Raw genomic sequence first — 25,263 nt, 5'->3', positions numbered from 1 at the left:
TCACCCCATTGTTCAATGAACTACTCAGTCCAATTAGCAGTAGAAATTTGTCTTGTTTTCTAAATGGAAACAAGGACCATTTTGCATTTCTGTCCAATAAAATATTCAAACAAGTTAAAAGGATAAAGAATGCATTTATTCACAAGTTTCCCTTTCTATGATTGTGTGTAACAAGGCCCATCAATTCCTCATTCCTCCTCTTCCTCCTCGTCGTCCCCAACACTGTCAGCGCCCACCTCTTCATAATCCTTCTCTAGGGCAGCCATGTCCTCTCTAGCCTCAGAGAACTCCCCCTCCTCCATCCCCTCACCGACATACCAGTGGACGAAGGCCCTTTTGGCATACATCAGGTCAAACTTGTGGTCGAGGCGAGCCCAGGCCTCAGCAATGGCTGTGGTGTTGCTGAGCATGCAAACAGCCCTCTCGACCTTCGCCAGGTCTCCTCCAGGAACCACCGTGGGAGGCTGGTAGTTGATGCCCACCTTGAAGCCTGTGGGGCACCAGTCCACAAACTGGATGCTGCGTCGGGTCTTGATTGCAGCAATAGCAGAGTTGACGTCTTTGGGCACCACGTCTCCACGGTACAGCAGACAGCAGGCCATGTATTTACCATGACGGGGATCACACTTCACCATCTGATTGGCTGGCTCAAAGCAGGCGTTGGTGATCTGGGCGACCGACAGCTGCTCATGATACGCCTTCTCGGCAGAGATGACTGGGGCATAGGTGGTCAGAGGGAAGTGGATACGAGGGTAAGGCACCAAGTTGGTCTGGAACTCCGTCAGGTCAACATTCAGGGCTCCGTCAAAGCGAAGGGAGGCGGTGATCGAAGACACAATTTGACTGATGAGTCTGTTGAGGTTAATGTAGGATGGCCTGTTGACATCCAGGTTCCTGCGGCAGATGTCAAAGATGGCCTCGTTGTCCACCATGAAGGCACAATCCGAGTGTTCCAGGGTGGTGTGGGTGGTCAGGATGGAGTTATAGGGCTCCACTACAGCCGTCGACACCTGGGGAGCCGGGTAGACGGCAAACTCAAGTTTGGACTTCTTCCCATAATCAATAGACAGCCTCTCCATCAGCAGGGAAGCAAAACCAGAGCCAGTGCCACCACCAAAGCTGTGAAAGATGAGAAAGCCTTGGAGGCCAGTGCACTGGTCAGACTGAAAAAACAAAAAACAAAACCATGAAATCAGTTAAAGATGAATTTAAGCAGTTTGCCAAAAAATAAAACTCCAAGTCCTCACCAGCTTACGAATTCTGTCCAGGACCAGGTCAATGACCTCCTTGCCGATGGTGTAGTGTCCACGGGCATAGTTATTGGCTGCATCCTCCTTTCCTGTGATCATCTGTTCGGGGTGGAACAGCTGGCGGTACACTCCTTTACGTATTTCATCTGTGAATGGAAAGTTTAAAGGAAATGGTTCAAAATCATTAGTACATTTTTTGTAAATATTTCACCCAAAATATGTATATAAAGCCTTGAATGCATAGATTTGTTTGCCAATATTGGTAGTGTCCATCTGCCATTTTTAATATAGGTTTAGTAGGTTAAGATTGGTCTCCCACTAACTTCAGTCAAATGCTGGGATTTTCGGGTCAGGGATGCAATAAAAAAAAAAAAAAGAATCTCCATGAAATCAAGGCTTTGGCTTAATTGATAGGGGGGAAATACATTTAGTAGTAAAGTTGAAAGGAATTGGTAATGGGTTAACTGACCTATGACAGTGGGTTCCAGGTCAACAAAGACAGCTCTGGGAACATGCTTTCCCGCTCCAGTCTCGCTGAAGAAAGTGTTGAAGGAGTCACCACCTACAATAGTCTTATCACTGGGCATCTGTCCGTCAGGCTGGATGCCATGCTCCAGACAGTACAGCTCCCAGCAGGAATTGCCAATCTGCACTCCGGCTTGTCCAACATGGATGGAAATGCACTCACGCTGCATAGGAAGAGAGGGAAGAGGGAATGTTATAATGTAATGTTATGCACAGACTAGTAAGAGACTAAGAATTCTGAATTGTAGGCCAGTCAATCAAAGATTTGGCCCAAAGGAAATTGCAATAGTATCATTCAAGGTTTTTTATGATCCTTAGGGTCATCCAAATAACATTAAAAATAGATTACCGTATTATATACATTTTGGATCATGGTAAATTCAGGGGTTGAACATTGGGGTACCATTGAAAACCTATATAAGGCAAAAAAAAAATCAAATTTGAATTATGTTTTATATTAAGTAGCATGCGACATGTCCAACTAGGGCTTATTCATGATTCTGAACCTATTCCAAGCATTCGTTTTGCACAAAATACACTCCTTGGGCTAAAAATGGCCGTTTTTAGCCTAAGGAGTGTTTTTCGTGCAAACTAGCACAATTCAAATTTTAAATCTTTGCTTTAGGCTTTTAATGTTCAACCCCTGAATTTACCATGATCCAAAATGCATATAATAATCACATTTTAATATGTTATTTGTATGACCACAAGGATAAAAAAAACCCTTGAACAAATACTATTGCAATTTATTTTGGGTCACTCCCTTTTTAGCTTAGATTGTCTGGCCTATAAGCCTATCTCACAGAATTTCCCCGCCCCCTTAATACGCCCCCTTTCGGGGTTAGTGGTGATAGCGTGACGTCACTCCATAGACGCTACATGTTAACAGAGGTAATTTAAGAAGAAGTCTACAACTTTTGTTTTCTCAAGGTAAGGTTTGTTCGAGCTGATTTACCATCTTGTTTGCTTCATAATAATATTGGTCTGTCACATTTTTACATTAGAAAATGTACTTAGATTCTCCAGAGAAAAAAACGTGTAAATGCTAATGTTAAATGACACCCTATTTACCGGAAGTGGGCGTGGAAAGCGGGCTGTGAGATAGGCTACAGGGCAGGCTACAATGACAATGCATCATGGAAATCCAGCCTGCAAATTCCAGCAGCTTTATGCCTTTGAAAAGGCGGTGGAACTAATGTTGCAGCATGCAGGGACAAAGGCATGCAACCAGCATGCATGGTTCGAGTTGCTGTAGGGGATCCATGCCTCTGCATTTGGTATGCCACCCTCTCTGGTCTGTCATTTCATCCCTTCTAGTCAGACTGAATTTACAATTTACATGCATTATGTTTAGGGGAAATTTAGCCTGCCACAATTTAATAACCCAATTAGAAATACATGATTAACCACAAACATTAAAACACAAATCTGGTGGACCAGAGCTAGGCTAATGTGTAAAAAGAACTGCTCTATAAGCTCACAACACATTGTTGTTGGCTATTCTGACCTACAAGCGATTGTACACCTTCACAAGTGTTAGCAATGCTACGAATTTAGGTTGTTCAGTCCATTTAGTGTAGCAGGCGCAGCTCTGAAGGCTCTAGCCTTCATTGATCCAAGTAATGCACATTGCACAGCCTGTGAAGGTAAGTGTTGCCAATTATATCTTGTAGGTCAAAATAGTGTTGTGAGCCTAGATCAGCCATTTGTACAACTTTATTTTGTTTACACATTAGCCCAAAATGGCCACACTAGGGTTTTACTTAAACACAAACTACAGTAGGCTAACATACAAATATTTAGCCATGTCAATTATGGCAGCAATGAAAGGCAGTGAGACTCAGCAGGGACTTACCATTTTGTCAAGTTGTGTGTAAAAAAAACCCCACAGTTTCTCACTTGAGAAGTTCAAATGTGACTTAACCGACTTCCACTTCCTTCCTCTATTTATAGGATATTGATTGGCTGGAGTAAAACAGAGGGGGGGGGGGGGTGACAATTATAAGAACTCCTTAGCTCTGGACCTCTGGTTGCTGGGGTGTGGTCGTCGCTGGTATGCTGCACCTGGTTGGCAGGACACTGCCTTCCCTGTTGGCTGGGAGTAGCTGATCAGGGCTGGTTACGCCTTGGTGATGGAAGCCTGTATGAAAGGGGCAGTGATTTGGCCAATCTGCTCGACCCGCCAACTGGAGAGTGTTGGCTCCACCTGATGACCTCTCTTCCAGGCCAAGGCTTTATCCATTAGAAATGGATTATAATCACATATTTGATGTAGGCCTATTTACAAACCCCATAAGTCAATTTAATTGACTACACTTTAAAAATAAATGATATATATATTTTCTTTTTATCCCACAATTTTGCAACCCATTTTTTCCCACTCAGTGTCAATTATCTAATCCAGGGCGCTACACTTCCTCTGCTAACCTGGGGGGGGGGGGGGGGCAGCGGACTGACCTCATGCTTCCTTCTATGCATGAGTGAGGAGTCCAAGCTCCTTCTTTTCACCTGACAGGGGGGAATTTCCTCGGCCGGACGTAGTCCCTATTACGCCCTTTCTATAGAATCTCTATATGGACGTAGCGCGTGGAAGGAACACGTTATTCCGATCAGTTCCTTTCCTCTCCATCAGGCGCCCCGGCTGGCCAGGGGGAGGTAGTTTAGAGACCAGGATTACTGCATGTTTTTTGTGAGGGTACCTACCCTAGGGGACACAGGGTCCGGGAGAACATGCAAACTCCACACAGAAAGGCCCTTTCGCCAACCCCGCCTCGGGTATGGGCACTTTTTAAAAATATAATAAAAAACACTCATGCCAGTGATAACCCTCCCATGTGCCAATGTTGCCAGTGGCACTCGTGCCTAAGGTGCCTACAGCCTAGTGTACAGAAGTAATTAAGAATGCAAATTTATTTTTGCATAATTATGCATTTGTTGAATGTTGTCATACACATTACACACTGATGCAGAGTATTAAAAATGATTGTACCTGTCTAGATACTTCCTTAATGTTAACGAAGTCCACACCCACAACACCAGAGGGAGTGCAACGAACCATGTAGGCCTACAACCCAGATTCGGCACAAACAAGGGACTAAATTATTTTCGCTCCTATGCCACCAAAATGTGGAACGCCCTACCAACAGTCATTAAGACATGCGAATCCCTTGACTCCTTCAAAACCGCTCTCAAAGGGCACCTACGGACGGCTGCAATTCGAAACTGGCCCCCGTAAAATCTGAATCCCCCCCCTTTTCCCCTCACTGTATGTTTATTTTCCCTTTTTACCTCCTTTATGATGAATTCCTGTTCTGTTCTTTGACTATATAGAAGTGTCTATTTGTACGTCTCTAAATGTTTTGATGAATTGAACAAGGTGGACCCTCTTGTAAACAAGTGTAATGCTTAATTGGGTCGTCCACTCACAGTTAACAGTCTTTGTATTGAGTTTGTGCTTGAAATGTACTGTAATTCTGCAAACTGTTAATACATATTTCAATCAATCAATCAAATTGATATTATGAATACAATAGCCAATCTATCAGGTTGCTGCAAAAAATAATACAAGGAATTACCGGTACCAATGGCAATCCATCCGATTATCCGATATCAATCATGCTCGGCGGAACCAGAGGCGGAACTACACTGATACTGTTCCAAAACTACCCGGACCATAATGACGAACGGCACAATCACTGCACTTCCGCCGCCTGTGACACCGGAGCGAACTTCTGACAGCTGATCGCCCCCAGTTTGTTTATATTTCATCATTTCATCGTTAGCTCCTTAGTTACGCCATTGATTTTGGACTCCATTCTCTGTCTGAAGTGCCTCTTACGGAGCCCTAGCTGGGGTTGCAGTCAGCGTCAGATTGATTATGGTGTTGTAGGACGGAGCTCTTATCTGTGAGGACAGCAGGTAAAACAAACGCACACTACACAAGTAAAGCGACCACAGACACAGCAATACAACACTAGACAATATACGTTTAGCTAAACGTGCTTGTTGACCGACTTGGCAAGTGAAAATTATTTGTGCACAATGTGCAGTCTTGCAAAGCCAGGAGCATGTAACACAAGTTAATGCACGTACGCCTAAGCCTTCAGGCGTATTATTGTTGTCTGCACCTGTCACCGCACTCAGACTAGCTAACGTTAGCCGCCCACACTGTTAGCATGCCGGTAACTTGGGTTAGTTAATAAGCTAATATCGCCTACAACTATAGCTTCACAGTAAAATCCTCAGTGTTAAAATTACAGAGTGTAAGAGTATACAAAACGGAACCAAATGGACCCATAAGGGTCTTTTTGTACAATCTCTTACTGACCCCATATGTATATTTGGTATACATAAACATTTGTTCAAGTTTATTGTAGTAAAGCTGTTTTATTGGCTACTGTAATAATGTCCAGGTGTCAGTAAGCAAAGCAGGGGTTCAGGCAGACTGACAGCTGAGGCAGGTGGGGGGGGGGGGTGGTCGGTGGAACTGACATCTGATATCTTCTCTTACTGCTAGTAACCCAGAGAGAGTAACTAAATGCATGTACAGTACTGTACTGCATGCACTGACACTGCCAGGGGCTCACACTAGTCTCTCATGCCAGGCAACTCTTCCGCAATCTTTGAATGCCACAGAGAGTCTGTAATTCTGCCCCATAAAAACTGAGAACAGGAAGCTGTCTTCTGTTTGTCATTTTCGTTCACGACAATACAGTATATACAGTATATATGTGTGTGGTGTCATGCTGTTCAGCTGTTGTGCACTTGGTTGTGTGTGTGTGTGTGTGTGTGTGTGTGTGTGTGTGTGTGTGTGTGTGTGTGTGTGTGTGTGTGTGTGTGTGTGTGTGTGTGTGTGTGTGTGTGTGTGTGTGTGTGTGTGTGTGTGTGTGTGTGTGTGTGTGTGTGGCGATAGCCCCTCCTTATATGTCCAGCTTTTGGTGTATGTGCACAAACTTTGTCCTACACAAACATTAAATCCCATTGACAATGAATGGACAATTTTCGACCAGACAGTGGCCTTGTGGTTAGAGTGTCCGCCCTGAAACTGGGAGGTCGGGGTTCGATCCCCGGCTGGGTCATACAAAAGACTGTAAAAATGGGACCCAATGCCTCCCTGCTTGGCACTCAGCATCAAAGGGTTGGATTGGGGGGTCAAATCTACTAATCAAATGATTCCCGAGCGCGGCACGGCTGCAGCTCACCGCTCCTTGGCTGCGGCTCACTGCTCCAAGAGATGGGTCAAATGCGGAGAACAAATTTCACTGCGGTAACGCGTGCGTGTGACTTTGAGTATTCGTGTAAATACAAACATTGAAGACGAAGGTGAGGACGCAAATTCTGATTGGCCGGAATGAGATGGTGTATGATAACTGCACACGGATGTTTTTTTTTTGAATTTCCATTTCTGCTAACTGCTAAGCAGCAAGCTAGATAGTTGACTAATTTGGTTTACAATAGCAGTTATTTTCATGACTGCAAAGGCAAAACGGAAGTGAGGGGGAGGTAGGACGTCCACTTTGCATTGTGTTTTTATTTTTCAGCACAAACCTTCAGCACAAATTGACCGCTACAATAACCTTAATATTCAGGGCTGCACACAACTTCTTTTGGTCTAGTACTCCGAGGAGCACCTGGAGAAGTTACTTGGTGCTCCCAAAATGCGTTGACCCGTCTCGCCGGATGGAAAAAAGAGGGATGCATGAATAACTTTAAGCAAAACGATATTTATTCATAAATAAAGATGAATGATGGTGTGTGTTCTGTAGAATCAGTAGTGTAGGTGAGTGGATGTGTGCAAATATAGTGCAAAAGAAACAAGTGAAAATTCAAATTACTGCTTTTCTCTTTAAAGTTGTAGTGAAACGAAATGATGGGCATTTTATTTTGAAGTTTCAGCTTGAAACGCTGGCTCTGAAGTTTCTGAACCAATCAGAGCGTCGCATTCCCTCCAGGCTATGGGGTCTCCAAGTCCGTGACTTCCCTCTCACGTTTGTAAACAAAGTGACAGAAAGACGTGGGGCAAAGCCAGGGGATTATTTCTAACCTATACACAACCTATATACATATTTTAGCGTGATGATTATTAAGTTTAAAACGAGTAATACACTGTCTGGATGTCATCTTGAATGAGATTAAAACGGAGTAGTTCTTTAATCAAAACCAGCTGTGGACAATGAAGCAATGGGAATCAAACTGGTGAGCTTCATTTTTATTGGCTTTTATTGATGTGGGCCTCGACACGTCATCACTCAACACGTTTTTGTTTTCAGGAAGTAATTAAAAAAATATTATTATGGACTTTTGATATAAAAACACAAATGAAAATTTGCCCATATTTTTGGCATCCAGTGTGTTAGGTAGGTGTGAAAATCTTCACTACACCTTTAAGCATAAAGTCTGTTCTTTAAACACACTGAAATCAACTGAGTGCTCTTTGAGCACTGAATATTCTGTAAACACTGAAACAACTGACTGGTCTTTAAGCACTGAATATTCTGTAAACACTGAAACAACTGACTGGTCTTTAAGCACTGTATATTCTGTAAACACTGAAGAAACTGACTGGTCTTTAAGCACTGAATATTCTGTAAACACTGAAACAACTGACTGGTCTTTAAGCACTGAATATTCTGTAAACACTGAAACAACTGACTGGTCTTTAAGCACTGTATATTCTGTAAACACTGAAGAAACTGACTGCTCTTTGAGCTCAGTTTGCTTAAAGCTACAACCTAAACATTTATGCTACAAGCTGTACACAGAATGTGCACAAGGGAATCCCGATGACCACCTTCTGACGTAGTTTAGGAATGACGCCGTTGTATACTCCCACGTTGACAGCTGCCCCGTCTGTGCACACCGAGACCAACTTCGTCTTCCACTCATCCGCTAAACCAAGTCCATCCACAATGTCCTGTGCCGATCACTTTACCCCCAGATTAATTAATCCAAGGAAATCTGAGTTAAACTCTCCATTGCTAGACACCGACACAATGTACACGATCTCCTGCTTAATTTTGTTGATGTCTTCTGATCCGTCAAAGAGCAGACCCCAAAATTCTGCTGCTTTTAACTTTTCACGCAGTTCTGAGCTGATTGTGCAATGGTTTGCATGATGCGGGACCCCCCTTCGCGTGAATGATAGGCACTTCCAACGTTAACTCCAAGCCTCTTGAGCAGCGGAATGAACTCATGGGCCATGCATGTTTTGCTTTGTGAAAGGCCAACAGAAATATATTGCACAGTGCTTGACGTTTGTCCTGCCACCTGTCAAGTGGGCAACTTCGATCCTTATTAATTGTTTCAACTATGTTGACGTGCTCTTTGCTTTTCTTGTGCTTATGTAGTCATGTAGTCATGTCATGTAGTCATAGCACTTTATAGTACACATGTATAATATATTATATAGTATAGTATGTATAGTTTACATAGATACTCCACTGTTACGTTCTTAGTTTACGCATGATTCATGATAACTACTTTTTATATATGTGATGTATGCCATGCTTTTGTTATTGCTTAATGTAAATCGCTCTGGATTAAGAGCGTCTGCTAAATGCCTAAATTGTAAATTGTAATCAAAAGCTGGGTGACTGAAATTCTTTGTCCCTGTATAAAGAAGCGCTTCCTGGCACTTGATTGACAGCGCAGCATGAATTTTGACAATGCATGCGCACTGGCCTGTGTGCAGGCCTGTTAATATTACAGAAAATCCATCATAAATGTTGTGGCTAAACTAAATTTGGCCCAATGCCTCGTTCAGTTGAGTCACGGTGGCATTTGGACTCACCAAAAAGTTTCATGACGTGCTCGCCTCGCCTCCAGCCTGGTTCCTTGACAGCAGCAGCACTCGTTTCTTTTGCATTAAATAAAAATCACACCCGTGTGAACTGAGTGGTGCAAGGTCTTATATAGCCTGATCAGCTGTGGTCTGACGTAATGTCAGTGACCATGGTAACCATGCTCACCTGTGCACGGACACGTACACAGGTACCGGACACGTACACAGGTACACAAACATACAGACAAAGCTGGTTGTTGGAGTGGTTTGCACCACTCAATAATACCCCCAAATCACCTGTGTGTCTACTGTTTGTGTGTTGTCCTAATTCCTACTGTTGTGTTACTAAATGTTCCATTGTTCTTTCAGTGACGATAGCCATACGGTAAGAACTGTCGCATCTCTAGCGGTCCATTCACACCGGCTAACACATGTGTGTCCTATTTTATCAATGAGTAGGTAGGTGACGTGGAGAAGGAAGGTTGTATACATGTTGAATAACATGTATTACATAAAATACTTGGAGCTTAACCACGGTGTGCGGACATCCAACCTTCCTTCTGTATGTATATTTTTGTCCAGCACCTGTACACATATTTTGAGATGTGTGTGCTTCCCGCCTGGATTCTCTCTCTAGGTAGGTGACGTGCCCAGCCCACCACAAATGATTCAACTGCCCTCTAGTGGCCTGGCAGTGCAACACCACCACCACCATATAAGTAATACCAATCATAAAGAAATCAAAACACCCATATTGGCTCCTACACACCGGCCCCTTAATTGTGATAAACAATTACAAAAAACAAAACAAATTCCTTTGGAGCCAATTCTAAAGTGAACTTTAGACTGTTTGTGCAGCAGAGGTGTTGTCTGCAACCTCTGCAGCTACTTGCAGTAGACAGATTTTGTTGATGGGTCTGTCCAACTGTCCAGTCTTCATCTTAAGCTTCACGGATCGCACCAGACCTCTCTTGTCTGGGTGACTGTCAAATGTTGACTTTCCCATCAGCCACGAACCTATACCGGGAGGTATTCCTTCAACCACCTTTTACAAAATGGCTCTGCCATATACTGAACTTCCTCCTTGAAAAGTCCAGGTGGCAGCAATGGTTTCCTCTTCAAAAGTAGCATGATTAGGCGTCATCTGGGATTATCTGAAATCTTGATAGTCGATCATTCAAAATGCTTCAATTTCACACATGATGGTATGCAAGCTTTCATCATCCATAAGTTGTTGTCTGAGAACAGAGTAGAGCACTTTCTCAACAAGACGTATAAGACGCTCCCATGCTCCTCCATGATGAGATCCTGCAGGTGTATTGAAGCTCCATTTGAGTCCATCCAATAACAATGCTTTCTGTATTTTGTTGTGGTTGTGGCATGACAACGCTTCTCTGAGCTCTCTTTCTGCGGCAACACAATTTGTGCCGTTGTCCGACTGCAGATGTACTACTTGGCCTCTGCGGCATATGAATCTTCTCACAGCATTTATAGATGTGTCTAATGAATACGCTTGATGATGTTGCGACCTCTTTTAACCTCAATGGGTCCAAAATAGTCAACTCCTGTGTTCGTGAAAGGAGGTAGGTTGGGAATGAGTCTTTCTGGGGGCAAATCCGCCATTTTTTTGTTCTCCTGGCTTTCCTTGGTAACGTCTGCATACAACACAGTCAGATATTGTTTTCCTGCATGCTGCATTGACAGTTGTGATCCAATATTTCTTTCTGAGGGTGGATAACATATGGTTTCGCCCAGCATGCCCCAAGAGTTTATGAATGTGTTGTAGAATGAGTTTGGAAATGAACTGATCTTTGGACAGAATCACAGGGTGTTTCAACAGCCCATTCTCGAACACAGGGTCTAATCTGGAAATGTCACTGTTGCCTTTTACAGCTTTCCCCTTCTCCATGTTGTCAACTTCTATTGGGAATCTCTCTCTGGCTGAAACGAATAATCTCAGTTTCAGCCCTTGAAACATCTTCCACAGTCACTGACTGTCCACCAAGTTCAGTTTTCAGCTTAGTCATTTTTGAATCATCAGAAGCTTGCATTTCCTTTCTGCATTTTGCAAGTTTTAGTAGAAGTTTTCACAGATATGGCCTTTACATGAACATTCTTTTTGACATTTGGGTCAGCATTAGCTCCACTGTGAGTTTTGGCCATTCCCCTTCTGCCTTTAGAAGAAACTCTGGGCCCTCGATCCATCTCTTACAGGTCAGAAAGCGATCTGCAGACAACCCTCTGGAAGCATCATCAGCGGGATTGGTCTTTGAGTTGATGTATCTGCACTGTGAGAGGTCTGTCGCTTCCCTAATGATAGCCACTCGGTTTCCTACGAAGGTGAGAAACCTTGTAGTCTCACTTGAGATGTACTTAAGTACAGTCATGCTGTCCGTCCAAAAAACAGATGGTTTCAACTGAAATTAGCATTCAGCATTTTGTCAACACTAACTGCTAATACAGCTGCTGTGAGCTCCAGTCTGGGAATCGTAGTTTGTTTCATTGGAGTGACTCTAGACTTTCCTAACAGAAAATAAACCTGTACTCCTGTTTTGAAAGTTAGTCTAAGATAAGATACGGTGCCATAACCATATTCACTTGCATCTGAAAAATGAGGCAATTGTGCACTTTCTGGCAGACCAGAGTATTTATCTTTGATGCAGCGTGGCACTTTAAACTCTGAAATCCTTTTAAGATCTGCTAACCATTCTTGCCATTGTTTTGAAGTTGTCTGAGGCCCCTCTTCATCCCAGCTAATGTTATTCCTACACATTTCTTGCAGCAACCGTTTAGGTGGCAGAATGATCAGAGCTAAAAAGCCTACGGATCATAGATGGAACTAATGACGGATAAGATAATGAATGTGATGCGTCTGGTGCATGGACGGGATTCCACAGATGTTCTAAACTGAAATGTGTCCGTTTCCACACACCAGTACAGACCAAGAGCTCCAACACTGCGACTATTAGCGATCCATTTTGAAAGATGAAATCCTTCTTTCTGAAGCATATTAGCTAGGTCTTGTACCATTTGCATTGCCTCTTCCTTTGATGTTAACGATTTCAAACAATCATCCATGTAAAAGTTATGATGGACCGTGTCGGACACTATTGGAGGGAAACATTCTTTGTTATCCTCTGCAGTTTTCCTAAGGGCATAATTAGCGCAACTGGGGGATGAGGTAGCACCAAACAGATGTACCAGCATTCTATATTCTCCTTCAGGCTACCACAAAAACCTGAGAAAATCCATGTCCTTTTCCGACACTCTGACCTGGTGAAACATCGCTTGTATATCTGACATTCAGGCCACATGTTCTTTGAACCTTAAGATAACTCCAAACAGTGTTGGAGTTCTGGTCCCTGCAGTAATTGGCTGTTAAGCGAGACACTAAATCTGCCCCACAGTCAAAAACTACTCTCAATGATTTCTTGCACTCATGGGAGGTACCATGTCTTACCATCATTACGTTGCAATTGATGTGAGTGTACAATCTCAGCGTATCCCTTGTCAATAACATCACCTAAAAAGCTGTATAGTATTTCTGATATTTTAAGTCTCTTTTGAACTTCCTCTTTAGGTTCTGCAGACGCTGCACAGCGATGTTGCGGTTGTTGGGCACAGTGGTGTTATCATCCCTGAATGGTAGATCCAAACAGTAATGTTCTTAAGTTGGACTGACCTTTCCATCGTGTCCATGAATTTCAAGTCCTTGTTTTTAAAGTTTTTCCTCTGTCGACTTTTCATTGAAATCCTGATTGTATTGTGAGAATAACAGCTCCTCTATTTTGGCAACAGAGGTCCTGAGTGCACTGCTCACTTGCGCTTCCTGTTTCTGATCCGTTTGCTTTTCCTTAAACTGAATGTGAAGGATGCTAGGGTGCTTGCCATGTCACACAAAGCACATGAGTCGCCCTGTACAACTAATGGACATGTGTCCTACATTTAAGCATCCGAAGCGGATTCCTTTCGCCATTTGAAAGGCAATCTTGTCCTTATGCATCTTCTTTTTCAGTTTGTTGCACTCCCCCAATATGGGTGTACGCCTTGGCAAAATAAACAGACGTCCTTTGCATTGCCAGGTGCCACACGACTCTCCTGTGGCTGTTCTGGCTCAAGAGCAGCTGCTACTGTAGCAAAACCTTTATAAATGGTAAATGGTGCATTTATATAGCGCCTTTATCCAAGGCGCTTTACATAGATTGTGCATTACATTCACCCATTCACACACCGATTGCGGCAGAAGCCATGCAAGGTACCAACCAGCACATCGGGAGCAATTTGGGGTTCAGTGTCTTGCCCAAGGACACTTCGACATGTAGACAGGAGGAGCCGGGATTCGAACCGCCGACCCATGGATCATTGGACGACCTGCTCTACCTCTTGAGCCACAGTCGCTCTGAGTTTTGACATTTGAGCTCTTTTTGCCTGTAGCCAGGGAGCCACAGGCCCAAAAGCTCAACGGTTAAGGAGTAACCTGTGATGTCATGACATACTTTTGATTTGTGTTTTTTCTATTCACTTGGTCATTAAGGTCCACAGAATGAGAGGTCTGCTCTGCCTGAAACATCGCTTTAAGTAGCATGTGACATGTCAAACTAGGATGTTTGCATGTAGGTTGTACATCTTGTGGTGCCTAATATTGGAGATTTTAGGCAGTACATGTACAGTATGTATGTATGTATGTATGTATGTATGTATGTATGACATTATTGCAAGTCAAATGATAGTGTGCACACAACACAATGGCTTGATAGAAGAGGGAACTTGCTTGTTGGCCTTTGTTGCAATTAGAACGGCAGACTCACTTCCAATCTTCCACCGTAGTCTGAAAGCCTCTTCAGACTCCACCTTAGCCCGTAGCACTTGCCGTAGCACTTGCTCTAGCCTCGACGACCTTGCAGGCTTATGCAAAGGATAAAATATGAAATTTAGATAGCATGTTAGTTATGTAGACACAGATGCCAGGCAGGCCATTATTGATCTGGCATTCTATAGCATTCTATAGTGTTTTGTTATTAGTATTATGTATGCTGCTGCATTTTCTGAATGAGTTTTACTCGTGTACCTGTACACAAGATGTAACATAAAAGCACAGCCTTGAACCTTGTACCTTGCTTGAACCTTGAAATAGCAATCATCTCCTTTGTGTTTAGTGCTATTGGTTTGCCTTTGCTATTAAGCAGACTCTTGCCCTTCAGGCACCAGCCTACTCTGGGACCATTCAAGTTGCAAATGATATAAGTTGGTGCCCAGAGAGAGAGTCCAAAAGACACCTTACAGAAGGTTTACACCTGCATATCATGGATGAAACGCTGTTTGTTATAGTTCTTTTCCCCCCCACATTGAAGCATTTAGGATCCTTTTATATGGCAGTGGTTTTCAACCAGTGGTCCTTGAGGGGGTTCCAGGTGGTCCCCAGCTAAATGATGTAGAGTTGGTGGTATTGAATCAAATGGACTCATATTAGATCTTTTACTCTTGAGCGTAAAATGAAACCGTTTCATTTTACGCTCTGCATTACTGCATTCTGCATTACTTAACGCATCTGCATGACTTCATTTTCAAGAAGTCTACCTTATTAGAGAATGTAGAAGAATTGTCATTTTGATTTGTTATCTCTCCTACAGTATGATACCAACATCAATACAAAATATTCTAAGTTTTGGGTCTGAGAGGCTAAATCTCATCAAATGGTGTTCCGTGGCTCAAGTGCCAAATGAATAATGGACCTTGATATGAAAAGGCTTATAAACCACTATTTTATGGTGTTTGTGATTAACAGGAATTTGATTGTTGGTGTGCGCCACAGCAGGGTGCAGTGCGGGGCAGAACACAGCAGTGGAGTCATGCTGACGTTGGCCAGTAAACTGAAGAGAGAAGACGGAGGGAAGACAGGCCGCGTCCCCGGACCGTCTGACTCAACCCACAGAATCTCTGTTAGGGACCGCCTCCTCACCAAAGGTCTGTGGAACAAACCATTTGCTGATTAGTATTGTTACAGTTTATCGCATCAGAATGTGATAAAGTACGATGTTGGGAGTTTAAGCGAACATTTATTCGAACTCCCGCCTCCCGGTTACCATATCAATGGTTCTATAGCTAGAACATGACCGTGACGAAAATGGCAGATTATTACTTCCGGGTCATGCGGATAGGAAACGGCTCTTTTTCTCTGGATTTTTCGTGTATTCTGCTGGCATTGGCCACAGATCGCTGCCTATGATAACGGGAGGGAACTTAAATATCCAACTTTCGTGAAGAAATATACCAATAAATAATTATCATGATGAGAAACATGACAACGCCTGCCCTGCAATGCCAATAGGTACTTTGTTGTACTGCACATATCAGTGCTTCTTTTTAAATGCTGATTGATTGAAATATTTATTAACAGTTTGCAGAATTACAGTACATTTCAAGCACAACTCAATACAAAGACTTAACTGTGAGTGGACGACCGAATAAAGCATTGCACTTGTTTACAAGAGGGTCCACCTTGTCCACCATTTAGAGACGTACAAATAGACACTTCTATATAGCCAAAGAACAGAACAGGAATTCATCATAATGATATTGCATTACCTGCAACTTGTACAAAAACATTCTTAATGAAATGCGCATCTTTGTGTGCAATACAATAACAAAGCTTTCTCATTTAGAGCAAGCTTTGTTATGTGGTGGTATCAAAGGCAAAGAGCCATGTTTTCATTTACTGAGGATGATGGTTAAAGCAATGAGACTGATGCCTTTTAGTTCTGTGGACTTGGGTATAATCGTAGACCATTTCCAGGGCAGTGCGACAAAATGTGTGTCTAAAATTATCTGGAGAAGTCAGCTAGATTCTGTTCCTAGCTGTTGAGCACATTCTCTTAGTGCTCTGCTTCCAGTCCATCTGTCCTGGCCTGGTGCCGTGTGATAGTTCACATTTTGACCATTTTCATGGATAGAAATACGGTAGAAATACGGTAGGGATCTCCATGAATTCAAGGCTTCATGGGGTGAGTAATTGATATGAAAAAAAGTAATTTTTGGTATTCGACCACTTCATTACCAGTCATTTCCAGATCTCTCTCTCTCTCTCTCCCACCCCCACCCAAACCGTTTTTGAGTGGTGCAACCACTCCAAGGAACAGCTATGTCCCTATGTTTAGAGTACCAGTAGGGGCAAGAGTACCAGTAGGGGCAAAAGTGGCGCTGCTGAGAGAGAGAGAGAGAGAAAAAACTGTCATTTCTCGACCGTTTCGGACGCGGGGCGGCTCACCTTTGCACGCGCGCATGCAGTCTTTAGTGACATTATGGCTCATAATGAGATGAAGTACCATGATCAGAGCCTAAGAAAACATTAATTCGAGCTCCCGCTAAAAAAAAAAAAGATTGCATCGCTAGTAGGCCTCTGTGGGCCTCAGTAGACTAGGGGGTATGAGAGAGCCGCTCTTCTTTGCTCATGTTGCACATTTAGCTGGCACTAGACACCTACCACCACCTATGGGAACGGGTGTCAAAAGAGTAAAAAATCACACCCGTGTGAACTGAGTGGTGCAAGGTCTTATATAGTCTGATCAGCTATGTCAGTGACGTCACACACTAACCATAGTAACCATGCTCACCTTTGCACGGACACGTACACAGGTACACAAACATAGATACAGACAAAGCTGGTTGTTGGAGTGGTTTGCACCACTCAAAAAATAAAATAAAACACTATTGTAATTCTGAATACTTATGGTTCAGCTCCCAGCTGAAAGACATGTGTTCCCAAAGTGAACATTGGAGTGCTATTGGATTCGGTATTGGTGGCGGAAAGTGTGCCAGTCTTTGCCATTCTGATTAGATACCACATAATGAAATGACAAATGTGTAATTAGTGACGAATTCACATACGGTACATGTGTATGTGTTTGTGCGTGTTGATGTGCACCTATCCCACCTATCTCTCTACATCCTCCTCACACTCTCTTTTTCACTATTCTCTTGTCTTTTCTCTTCACAGAAGTTGCCGAACTTGAAGCCAACCTCCCTTGTAAGTAATAAACTTTAGGTCATTTCATTTACCATTCCTTTGTTTAGGTCAGGATAATGGTATTTTACTCCATAGTTCGCACTAAGAAAGTGCTCAACACCAGATTTTTTAAAGTCATTCAGGTTGTCTCAGCCTCCAGCTTGTAGCTGTCTAAGGCAGGGGTTCTCAACCTGTGGGTCGGGGTCGCCAAATTATTTCGGGGGGTCGCCAGATTATTTTCTGAATGTGTAAAAAAGGAAATTAAGGCCTGGGCTACACGTATATAGCCTGGTGAAACCACTCCCCCTGCTGGACATCATTTGCATTCTGCCAGCAGGGAGAGTCTGGGAACTCTCAGGCAGAGATGATGTCCAATTCCGCTAGAGGCGGGATCAACGCGAGACTTATGACATATTGAAGCGCTGCCACAGCGCAAATGTAAACACAACCTAACAAGAAATTATTATGGAGATATCAAATGTTTGTCCCACTGCTTCCGTGTTCATCGTTTCTGCTTGAGAGATCCCAGATGCAGGCAGGAGGGAACTGGTGAACTCAATACTGCCGCAATCTGGCGAAGTCAGGTTAACACGTATATGGATCTTTTTCAAAACACCAGAGGCGTCTGCTGCATCCAATAATAAATAATATTAACCTACTAGTCCAGTCCGCGGTGGTCGCCAGATTGTATTGGTGCCGAGGACGAAGCTTGAATACTAGTAGGTTAATTGCTACAGAGAAACTTTAGATATTATAAACCTACGATTATGCACCCATGTCCAAATTCAATGAAATAGGTTGAGAACCCCTGGTCTAAGGAGTGAACACAGCATGCGTCTATCATTGCTTTTGTTGAACTCCGTGCAGGCAGATTACTTTACTTGCAGCTATTAGTTCACTTGAGCCCCCCCCCCCCCACCGCCATATTTCTTACTAGTGTGCAAGCTGTTGAGAGGACATGATTGATTCATCTATTAGGAAACCATTCAACAGGCTACAACACAGAAGATGGATTATGTTCATTATTTGCACAGATTAAAGGTCCCTTAAAGCCCTTGAGTCCAAATCAATTTTTAACACCTGTTCTGAAAAATGAAAAAGCTTTGAAAGGTCGGGGGACGTATACACTTGGATGTAGTGTACCAGAAGAGCAGTTGGACCTCAAGTTCCTTAATAAAACTGTATTCTGAACTTTACACCAACACCAAGTGTGTTTACCTTGGGGTTAGATTCTTCATTATGTCAAATGCTTACCTAAATTGTGTGAATAATTTCACACAAATTCACTGAGTTTTGTTAATGAATTAGAATACCACAGAAATTTCACTCTCTCAAATCCAAAATATAATGCATTCTTTTCAGTGACTATAAAAGTCAAAAGGGTGCTGGGAACGCTGTAGCGTGATGATCAGGCAATGGGAACAGTTGGAAGAGGAGTGCACCAGCACGCAGTGGTGGAAAAAGTACTCACAGTACTTTACTTCAGTAAAAGTATCAATACTGCAGTATTGAAATACTCTGTTACAAGTAAAAGTCTGGAATTCAAAATGTAGTCCTACTTTAGTAAAAGTATTGCCATCAAAATGTACTTAAACTTAAAGTATCAAAAGTAAAAGTAGGCTACAGAAAATTACTGAGTATTGATAATACTCCAGTACAAATGGAGTACAAATACCTCAAAATTGTATTTAAGTAAATGTACTTAGTTACTTTACACCACTGCTAGCACATCTTTAGCATAGAACGCTGCCAGCTCAAAAGCTGCGCTGTTCTCAGTGGATGCGGCGTCTAACTAAAGGAAAAATCAATTACTTTGTAGTTCCATTCAACTGTAGAGTGCGTTGCTCCAGCTGAGGTACTTCCTCAATGCTCCATCCATAACTCACACTGGCTCCAATCTCCACAATGTCAAAGTGACTGATTTTATTCCTGTAACCCCCTCACGCTTAGATATACCGCAGGGTACAATTGCCTGACCCGGGATCAGCCTTAATTCCCTCTTCAATTAGCGTAACAGTTCAGGCAGCTATTTCTAAGCGTGACCTCAGTTCATCACATTATCCTTCTTTGTTTTCATTTAGACATGCTCAAGATAAACACTGCTAAATCGGCTGAATGATTTTACCCTGCGGCTTGTCATTTTTCAGCTGTAATACTCCAATTTGAACACCAGGGGGTAACATGGTGCCATTTGGGATCCCACTGATTAAGTCATTCAGCAGAGCTGGCTGCACGCAGCAGCAGTCTAACATGAGCACAAACAACAACAATCCGAACATAATGAGAGATCTAAATCAAATCAAACTTTATTTATAAAGCACATTTTAAAACAACCAAGGTTGACCAAAGTAAATAGATAATGAAAGTATAATAGTGGTGATACAAATGCAAGTGATAGTGCTTCTTCTAATGCAGTGCTTACTCAATACCAATAATATCTTATAATAAGTAAGACACACATAAGTAAGACACACAGGACTTTTATTTTTTATAGTATATTGATTTATTGATTTGTTGTGTCGTTTTCTTTGGTCAGGTACATGTAAAGCCAGCTTCCCAGATGAAGACAAACTCCATCATTTTCAGCTGGCAGTGTCCCCAGGTAAGAACAAGACAACACACAACATGCCTCTGGTTCTTCCCAGTGCAGTTGTAGCACATTGTAAGGGAAATGTACTTGAATTGACAGCCCTGATGCTGCAGTCCTGATCCATTTCAATGTGAGTGCACTACTGTCATTGATGATGTATAATTTCATTATAAGTGACGCAACACAGTTCCTGTGCTTTCATTATTAAATTTACATTTTATATATATATATATATATATATATATATATATATATATATATATATATATATATATGCGTAGTTACACAGGTCTAAACGTAGACCGTCTCTGCTACAGTCTTCATGTGTAAAGAAACAGAAGTCAGTCAAAAACAAATTAACAAAGTTATTCTCTACCATCCCCAACCATAATTTTGTAGTCAGCATTTCTCCTCACTTGTCGGTTGGTACAAGCTGTAGCCTGTGTGCCATGTCCTGGACACAACTCTGTAGTTTGATGGTTGGTACAAGCTGTAGCCTGTGTGCCATGTCCTGGACACAACTCTGTAGTTTGATGGTTGGTACAAGCTGTAGCCTGTGTGCCATGTCCTGGACACAACTCTGTAGCCTGTGTGCCATGTCCTGGACACAACTCTGTAGCCTGTGTGCCATGTCCTGGACACAACTCTGTAGCCTGTGTGCCATGTCCTGGACACAACTCTGTAGCCTGTGTGCCATGTCCTGGACACAACTCTGTAGCCTGTGTGCCATGTCCTGGACACAACTCTGTAGCCTGTGTGCCATGTCCTGGACACAACTCTGTAGCCTGTGTGCCATGTCCTGGACACAACTCTGTAGCCTGTGTGCCATGTCCTGGACACAACTCTGTAGCCTGTGTGCCATGTCCTGGACACAACTCTGTAGCCTGTGTGCCATGTCCTGGACACAACTCTGTAGCCTGTGTGCCATGTCCTGGACACAACTCTGTAGTTTGGTACAAGCTGTAGCCTGTGTGCCATGTCCTGGTACAAGCTGTAGCCTGTGTGCCATGTCCTGGTACAAGCTGTAGCCTGTGTGCCATGTCCTGGTACAAGCTGTAGCCTGTGTGCCATGTCCGGGACACAACTCTGTAGTTTGTGATGGCTCAGCAGTGTTCTTTTGTCCCTGGTGGTGACTGTCATCCTTATAGCTTTAGTGTAAGCGGTGACAAGCTGTACTGTTACACAGCTCTGCTCCAGTCCATGATGGAACCCTCGTTTTTAAGAATCTTTCTTCTAGGCAAAGGTGTGTGTGTGTGTGTGTGTGTGTGTGTGTGTGTGTGTGTGTGTGTGTGTGTGTGTGTGTGTGTGTGTGTGTGTGTGTGTGCGTGTGTGCGTGTGTGCGTGTGTGCGTGTGTGCGTGTGTGTGTGTGTGCGTGCGCGTGCGTGCGCGCGTGCGCGCTAGTGGTGGGTGTTTGTAATTTGTGTATGCTATGCTTGTGTTCTTTTCCCCCAGAAAATATTTCTGGGGGGAAAGACACTTATTGGTGGTCTTGCCTTCTCTGCATTTAGGGTGCAGTGCGACATCATTATTCCCCACGTCCAATCTGCTTGTTCAGCAGTGTGCCAAGAGATCCCACCTAACTAAGCTACCTGTCGAATACCTTATAGACCTGAAATGCGTGCCTCGCTCTCTCTCTCTCTCTCTCTCTCTCTCTCTCTCTCTCTCACAGCTGTTTTGGCCACCCTCTGTAGGGCCGGAGGGTTATGTTTTTATTTTATTTTTTTATAATCACAACATAGTCTACGAAATGTCCAATGCTCAATATTGCATGTCACCTACCCACATAGTTTGAATTATGGTCTGTCCTTCAAGAACAAATTTAGCTCATCCTGCTGTTGTTTTTGAGCAGTGCTTCATAAAGCTTTAGTTAGTTAGTTAGTTAGTTAGTTTCATGTATTTGTCCACGTATGGAAATTGTCTTCAACAGTAAAAAACAAACAGTTACAGCAACAACACTTAACACAATTATTTTCTCATGGCAAAACAAAAAGTGCAGGACAACAGTGGCAGATACTTTGTTCTTCTTTGTGAAATTAATTGAACCTTGATTGGTCCACCAAAACCGAGCTATGCTGCCTTTGTACATTTTCATTCACTCTCTTTCTCTCTGATCTACAGTAAACCTCCCGGTGAAAAAATGCCGAATTTGTGTTTATTATGCCAATTAACCAAAAAGCCGATAAGCGTATTTGGGTATTTATTAATATATGGCTAACCATTGGCATCCCTACTAGCAATGGTAATCCTGCAAAGCTGTCTTTTTCTTACAGCTACATCTGTAAGTAGCTTGCTGCTCCATCCTCCAGAACTAATTTATTTACCTTCACAAAATGCAGAGTTGAGAATGACCAAAGTTTGTTACGAGGTCCCTTGGTAAAACACCTGTTCATATTGCTCAGTTTTCTGTTCCTGCTAATCTCAAAATATATCAGCATCGTGCTTCAAATATTGAACACAAAACAAACAAATACATAAACAAACAAATAAATAAATAAATGGACAGCCTGGACAGCATTTGTTTTCATAAAGTCCATATAAGTTTGAGAAGCTCAGTCCCACATTAGCATGATATCCTTGAAATTCAGTATAGCTAGCTGCTTGTTTAACCACTTAAACCCTGTAAACCTTTTGTTGACCCGGTTTCCCCCCAGGCCTCTAGTTCTGTTATATTAGTATTAAGTTTGCTGCTTGTAGATCTGCTATTTTTGGGTTCATGTTTTAGGGTTCATGTTGTTAAAGAGACACTTCACCCCTTTTGCAACCAGATCTTATTTTAAGGATGTTTGGGAGACAAGAAACACTTTCCTGGAGTTTGTATGTGGGTAATATGTGTTTTTAGATATTTTAGTATTTCAAAGTGTCCATGATGTCATGGATACTTGGCTCACTTACTTCCTGGACTACATGTTGTCTCAGTAAGACAGCCCTCCCCTCGTCACAAGGAGGAGCAGTGCACCAAAGCATTATGGGAATCTTAGTCCAGGAAGGAAGTGACTCCACTATTTCAAAGGAAGTAAGTAAATGGTAAAATGGTAAATGGTGCATTTATATAGCGCCTTTATCCAAGGCGCTTTACAGAGATTGTGCATTACATTCACCCATTCACACACACACATTCATACACCGATGGCAGCGGAAACCATGCAAGGCACCAACTAGCACATCGGGAGCAATTAGGGGTTCAGTGTCTTACTCAAGGACACTTCGACAGTAACTCTGGGGGAGCCCGGGTTCGAACTGGCAACCTTGCGGTTACCATCCAGGCACTAAACCCCTGAGCCACCGCCGCCCCGTAAGTGAGCCCAGTGTCCATGACATTTGAAATACCCACATGAAATACCCACATAAAAAAAACCCAGGAAAGTGTTTCTTGTCTCCATCATTAAAATACGATCTGGTTGCAAAAGGGTTGAAGTGTCCCTTTAAGAATTATGTATGATTTTATGTATTTGCCAAATGTAGAACAGAGTGCAATGACATAACCACATTGACGACATTGTAATTGCTAGCAAAGTAGAGGTTACATATCTGAGCTGTATCCTGAACAACAAGCTGACAGGTGAAGGCATGACAACAAGGGCGATCAAAAAAGTAAATCAAAGGACAAGATTCTTGGGGAGAATCTCCTCCTTTGTTAACAAGAGGGCTCTCAGGACATTAGCTGGAGCTCTTATTCAGCCCATATTTGACTACGCCTATACCTCCTGGTTCTCGAACATCTCAATGTCACAAAAAATTAAGCTTCAAACCTCCTAGAACAAACTAATCCGACTCCTTCTAGGCCTAGGGCCCATGACCCACCTTTATGCAACGCATTTTGATGGCATAGGATGGCTCCGGTAGAAGACAGAGTCAAGCAGTTGAAAATGGGGCTGACATTTGTACATTTTAGCCCTGCCCTCTGTGCCCTCAGTCCCCATTTACTTATCTGATTACCTCACAAAGGTGAGCAACTCTCACAGCCACAACACTAGAGGGAGTATAAATAATGATCTGGTGCCACCCACATAATAGAACAAATATGGGTAAATTCACTTTCCACAGCACTGCCACTCAGGTGTGGAATTCCCTGCCCCCTTCCCTCAAAACAAACAAATCACTGGCTTCCTTTAAAACCGGTCTGAAAAATCACCTATCAATGTCAGTGGGTCAAAAGGAGAGAAGATGACTGCCCAACCTCCCTATACCTACCTAAAACCGGCCGAAGGGTTGAAGTGTCCCTTTAAGTGTCCCCTATACCCCCCTCCGAGTGATTTATTTGTATTTAGATTTTTTTGTACTTCCACCTGTACATAGTTATCATGTTTTTGAGATATCTCGATTATTGTCATCATTGTGTTGTGAATGAATGCATGGGACCCGAATGGAAACAAGACCGCAAGGTCTTTTTTCGGTGCTATCCTTTTGGATCAATGTGCTTTGACTGTACCATGTACTGTTTTGCATTTGTTATTGTCTAATAAAATAATCAATCAATCAAAAACAGTGATTAAACACATGGTTATTCCTTTACATTATCTATTATTTACACAAATAAATAAATGAATATATACATAAGTAAAATGGATGTTTTGCCAGTTATAATGCCAAGTATCATAATAACGGTCTGGCCAACTTGTTGAAGTGTTTCTAGTACCTCTCCAGAGTGCTGCTACGTGGTACGCACTACGCAGTTCATTACTTTAAAGTATCACGCTCTCTGCTGATTGTCATTCTAGAACTCACTCCTGATCTTTTTCCACTAAGTGCTCATTTATATTCAATGGTTCAGTCTCCTCAATTGTTCTTCTCTTCTTTCTGGCATTTAGCTTTTGCTCTTTCTCCATGTTTAAAACTTTAGGCTGTGTTTTCCATAATTTCTTCTCACGTCTCATCTTCTGCACAAAATGCCCCTGAGCAGGAGGTCAAGTGACCCCAATTTGATCCCACTGCAAGCGGATGCGAGGAGGATGCTAGGAACAATTGGATATCACTTTAGATACAAAAATCTCTTTGTTTGTCTTAAATCACAGGGTATATTTTAGGGATGCACCAAGTGGTACATTCTTGACCAAAACCAAATCCCGAATCAAACAATATGATTAATATCAGTTTTTGTACCATTGCTGTCATGGC

The 25,263-nt window shown here is 42.7% G+C and overlaps 2 protein-coding genes across 4 annotated transcripts in view; one reads left to right on the top strand and one right to left on the bottom strand.

Moving 5' to 3' along the window:
- Positions 1–114: 114 nt before the first annotated feature.
- On the bottom strand, positions 115–3,759 carry LOC306934780 (tubulin alpha-1C chain-like; the record flags this gene model as incomplete). Of its 2 annotated transcripts, XM_079517560.1 has the most annotated exons (4): positions 115–1,010; positions 1,248–1,396; positions 1,720–1,939; positions 3,631–3,759. In XM_079517560.1, 4 exons carry the CDS (start codon positions 3,631–3,633, stop codon positions 189–191), a joined length of 1,194 nt encoding a protein of 397 aa, XP_079373686.1. In that variant the 3' UTR covers positions 115–188. The 2 variants fall into 2 exon arrangements, with proteins under 2 accessions (XP_079373686.1, XP_079373685.1); XM_079517559.1 differs by lacking the exon at positions 3,631–3,759 and having other exon boundaries at positions 115–1,163; positions 1,720–1,945.
- A 1,671-nt stretch (positions 3,760–5,430) lies between these two features.
- Positions 5,431–25,263, top strand: part of ube2f (ubiquitin-conjugating enzyme E2F (putative)) — a 63,940-nt gene continuing 44,107 nt past the window's right edge. Inside the window, exons 1-4 of one of the 2 annotated variants that reach the window (XM_079517562.1) lie at positions 5,431–5,693; positions 15,368–15,519; positions 17,549–17,578; positions 20,094–20,159. In XM_079517562.1, coding sequence (XP_079373688.1) covers positions 15,405–15,519; positions 17,549–17,578; positions 20,094–20,159 — 211 coding nt within the window. In that variant the 5' untranslated portion in view covers positions 5,431–5,693; positions 15,368–15,404. Of the gene's footprint in view, positions 5,694–15,340; positions 15,520–17,548; positions 17,579–20,093; positions 20,160–25,263 lie in introns of both variants that reach the window. The other variant, XM_079517561.1, reaches the window with a different exon arrangement.

Source organism: Electrona antarctica, assembly GCF_951216825.1.
Source record: "Electrona antarctica genome assembly, chromosome: 13".
NCBI lineage: Eukaryota > Metazoa > Chordata > Actinopteri > Myctophiformes > Myctophidae > Electrona > Electrona antarctica.
Note: the sequence above shows the minus strand (reverse complement) of the source record. Positions and strands in the feature narration are given on the sequence as shown.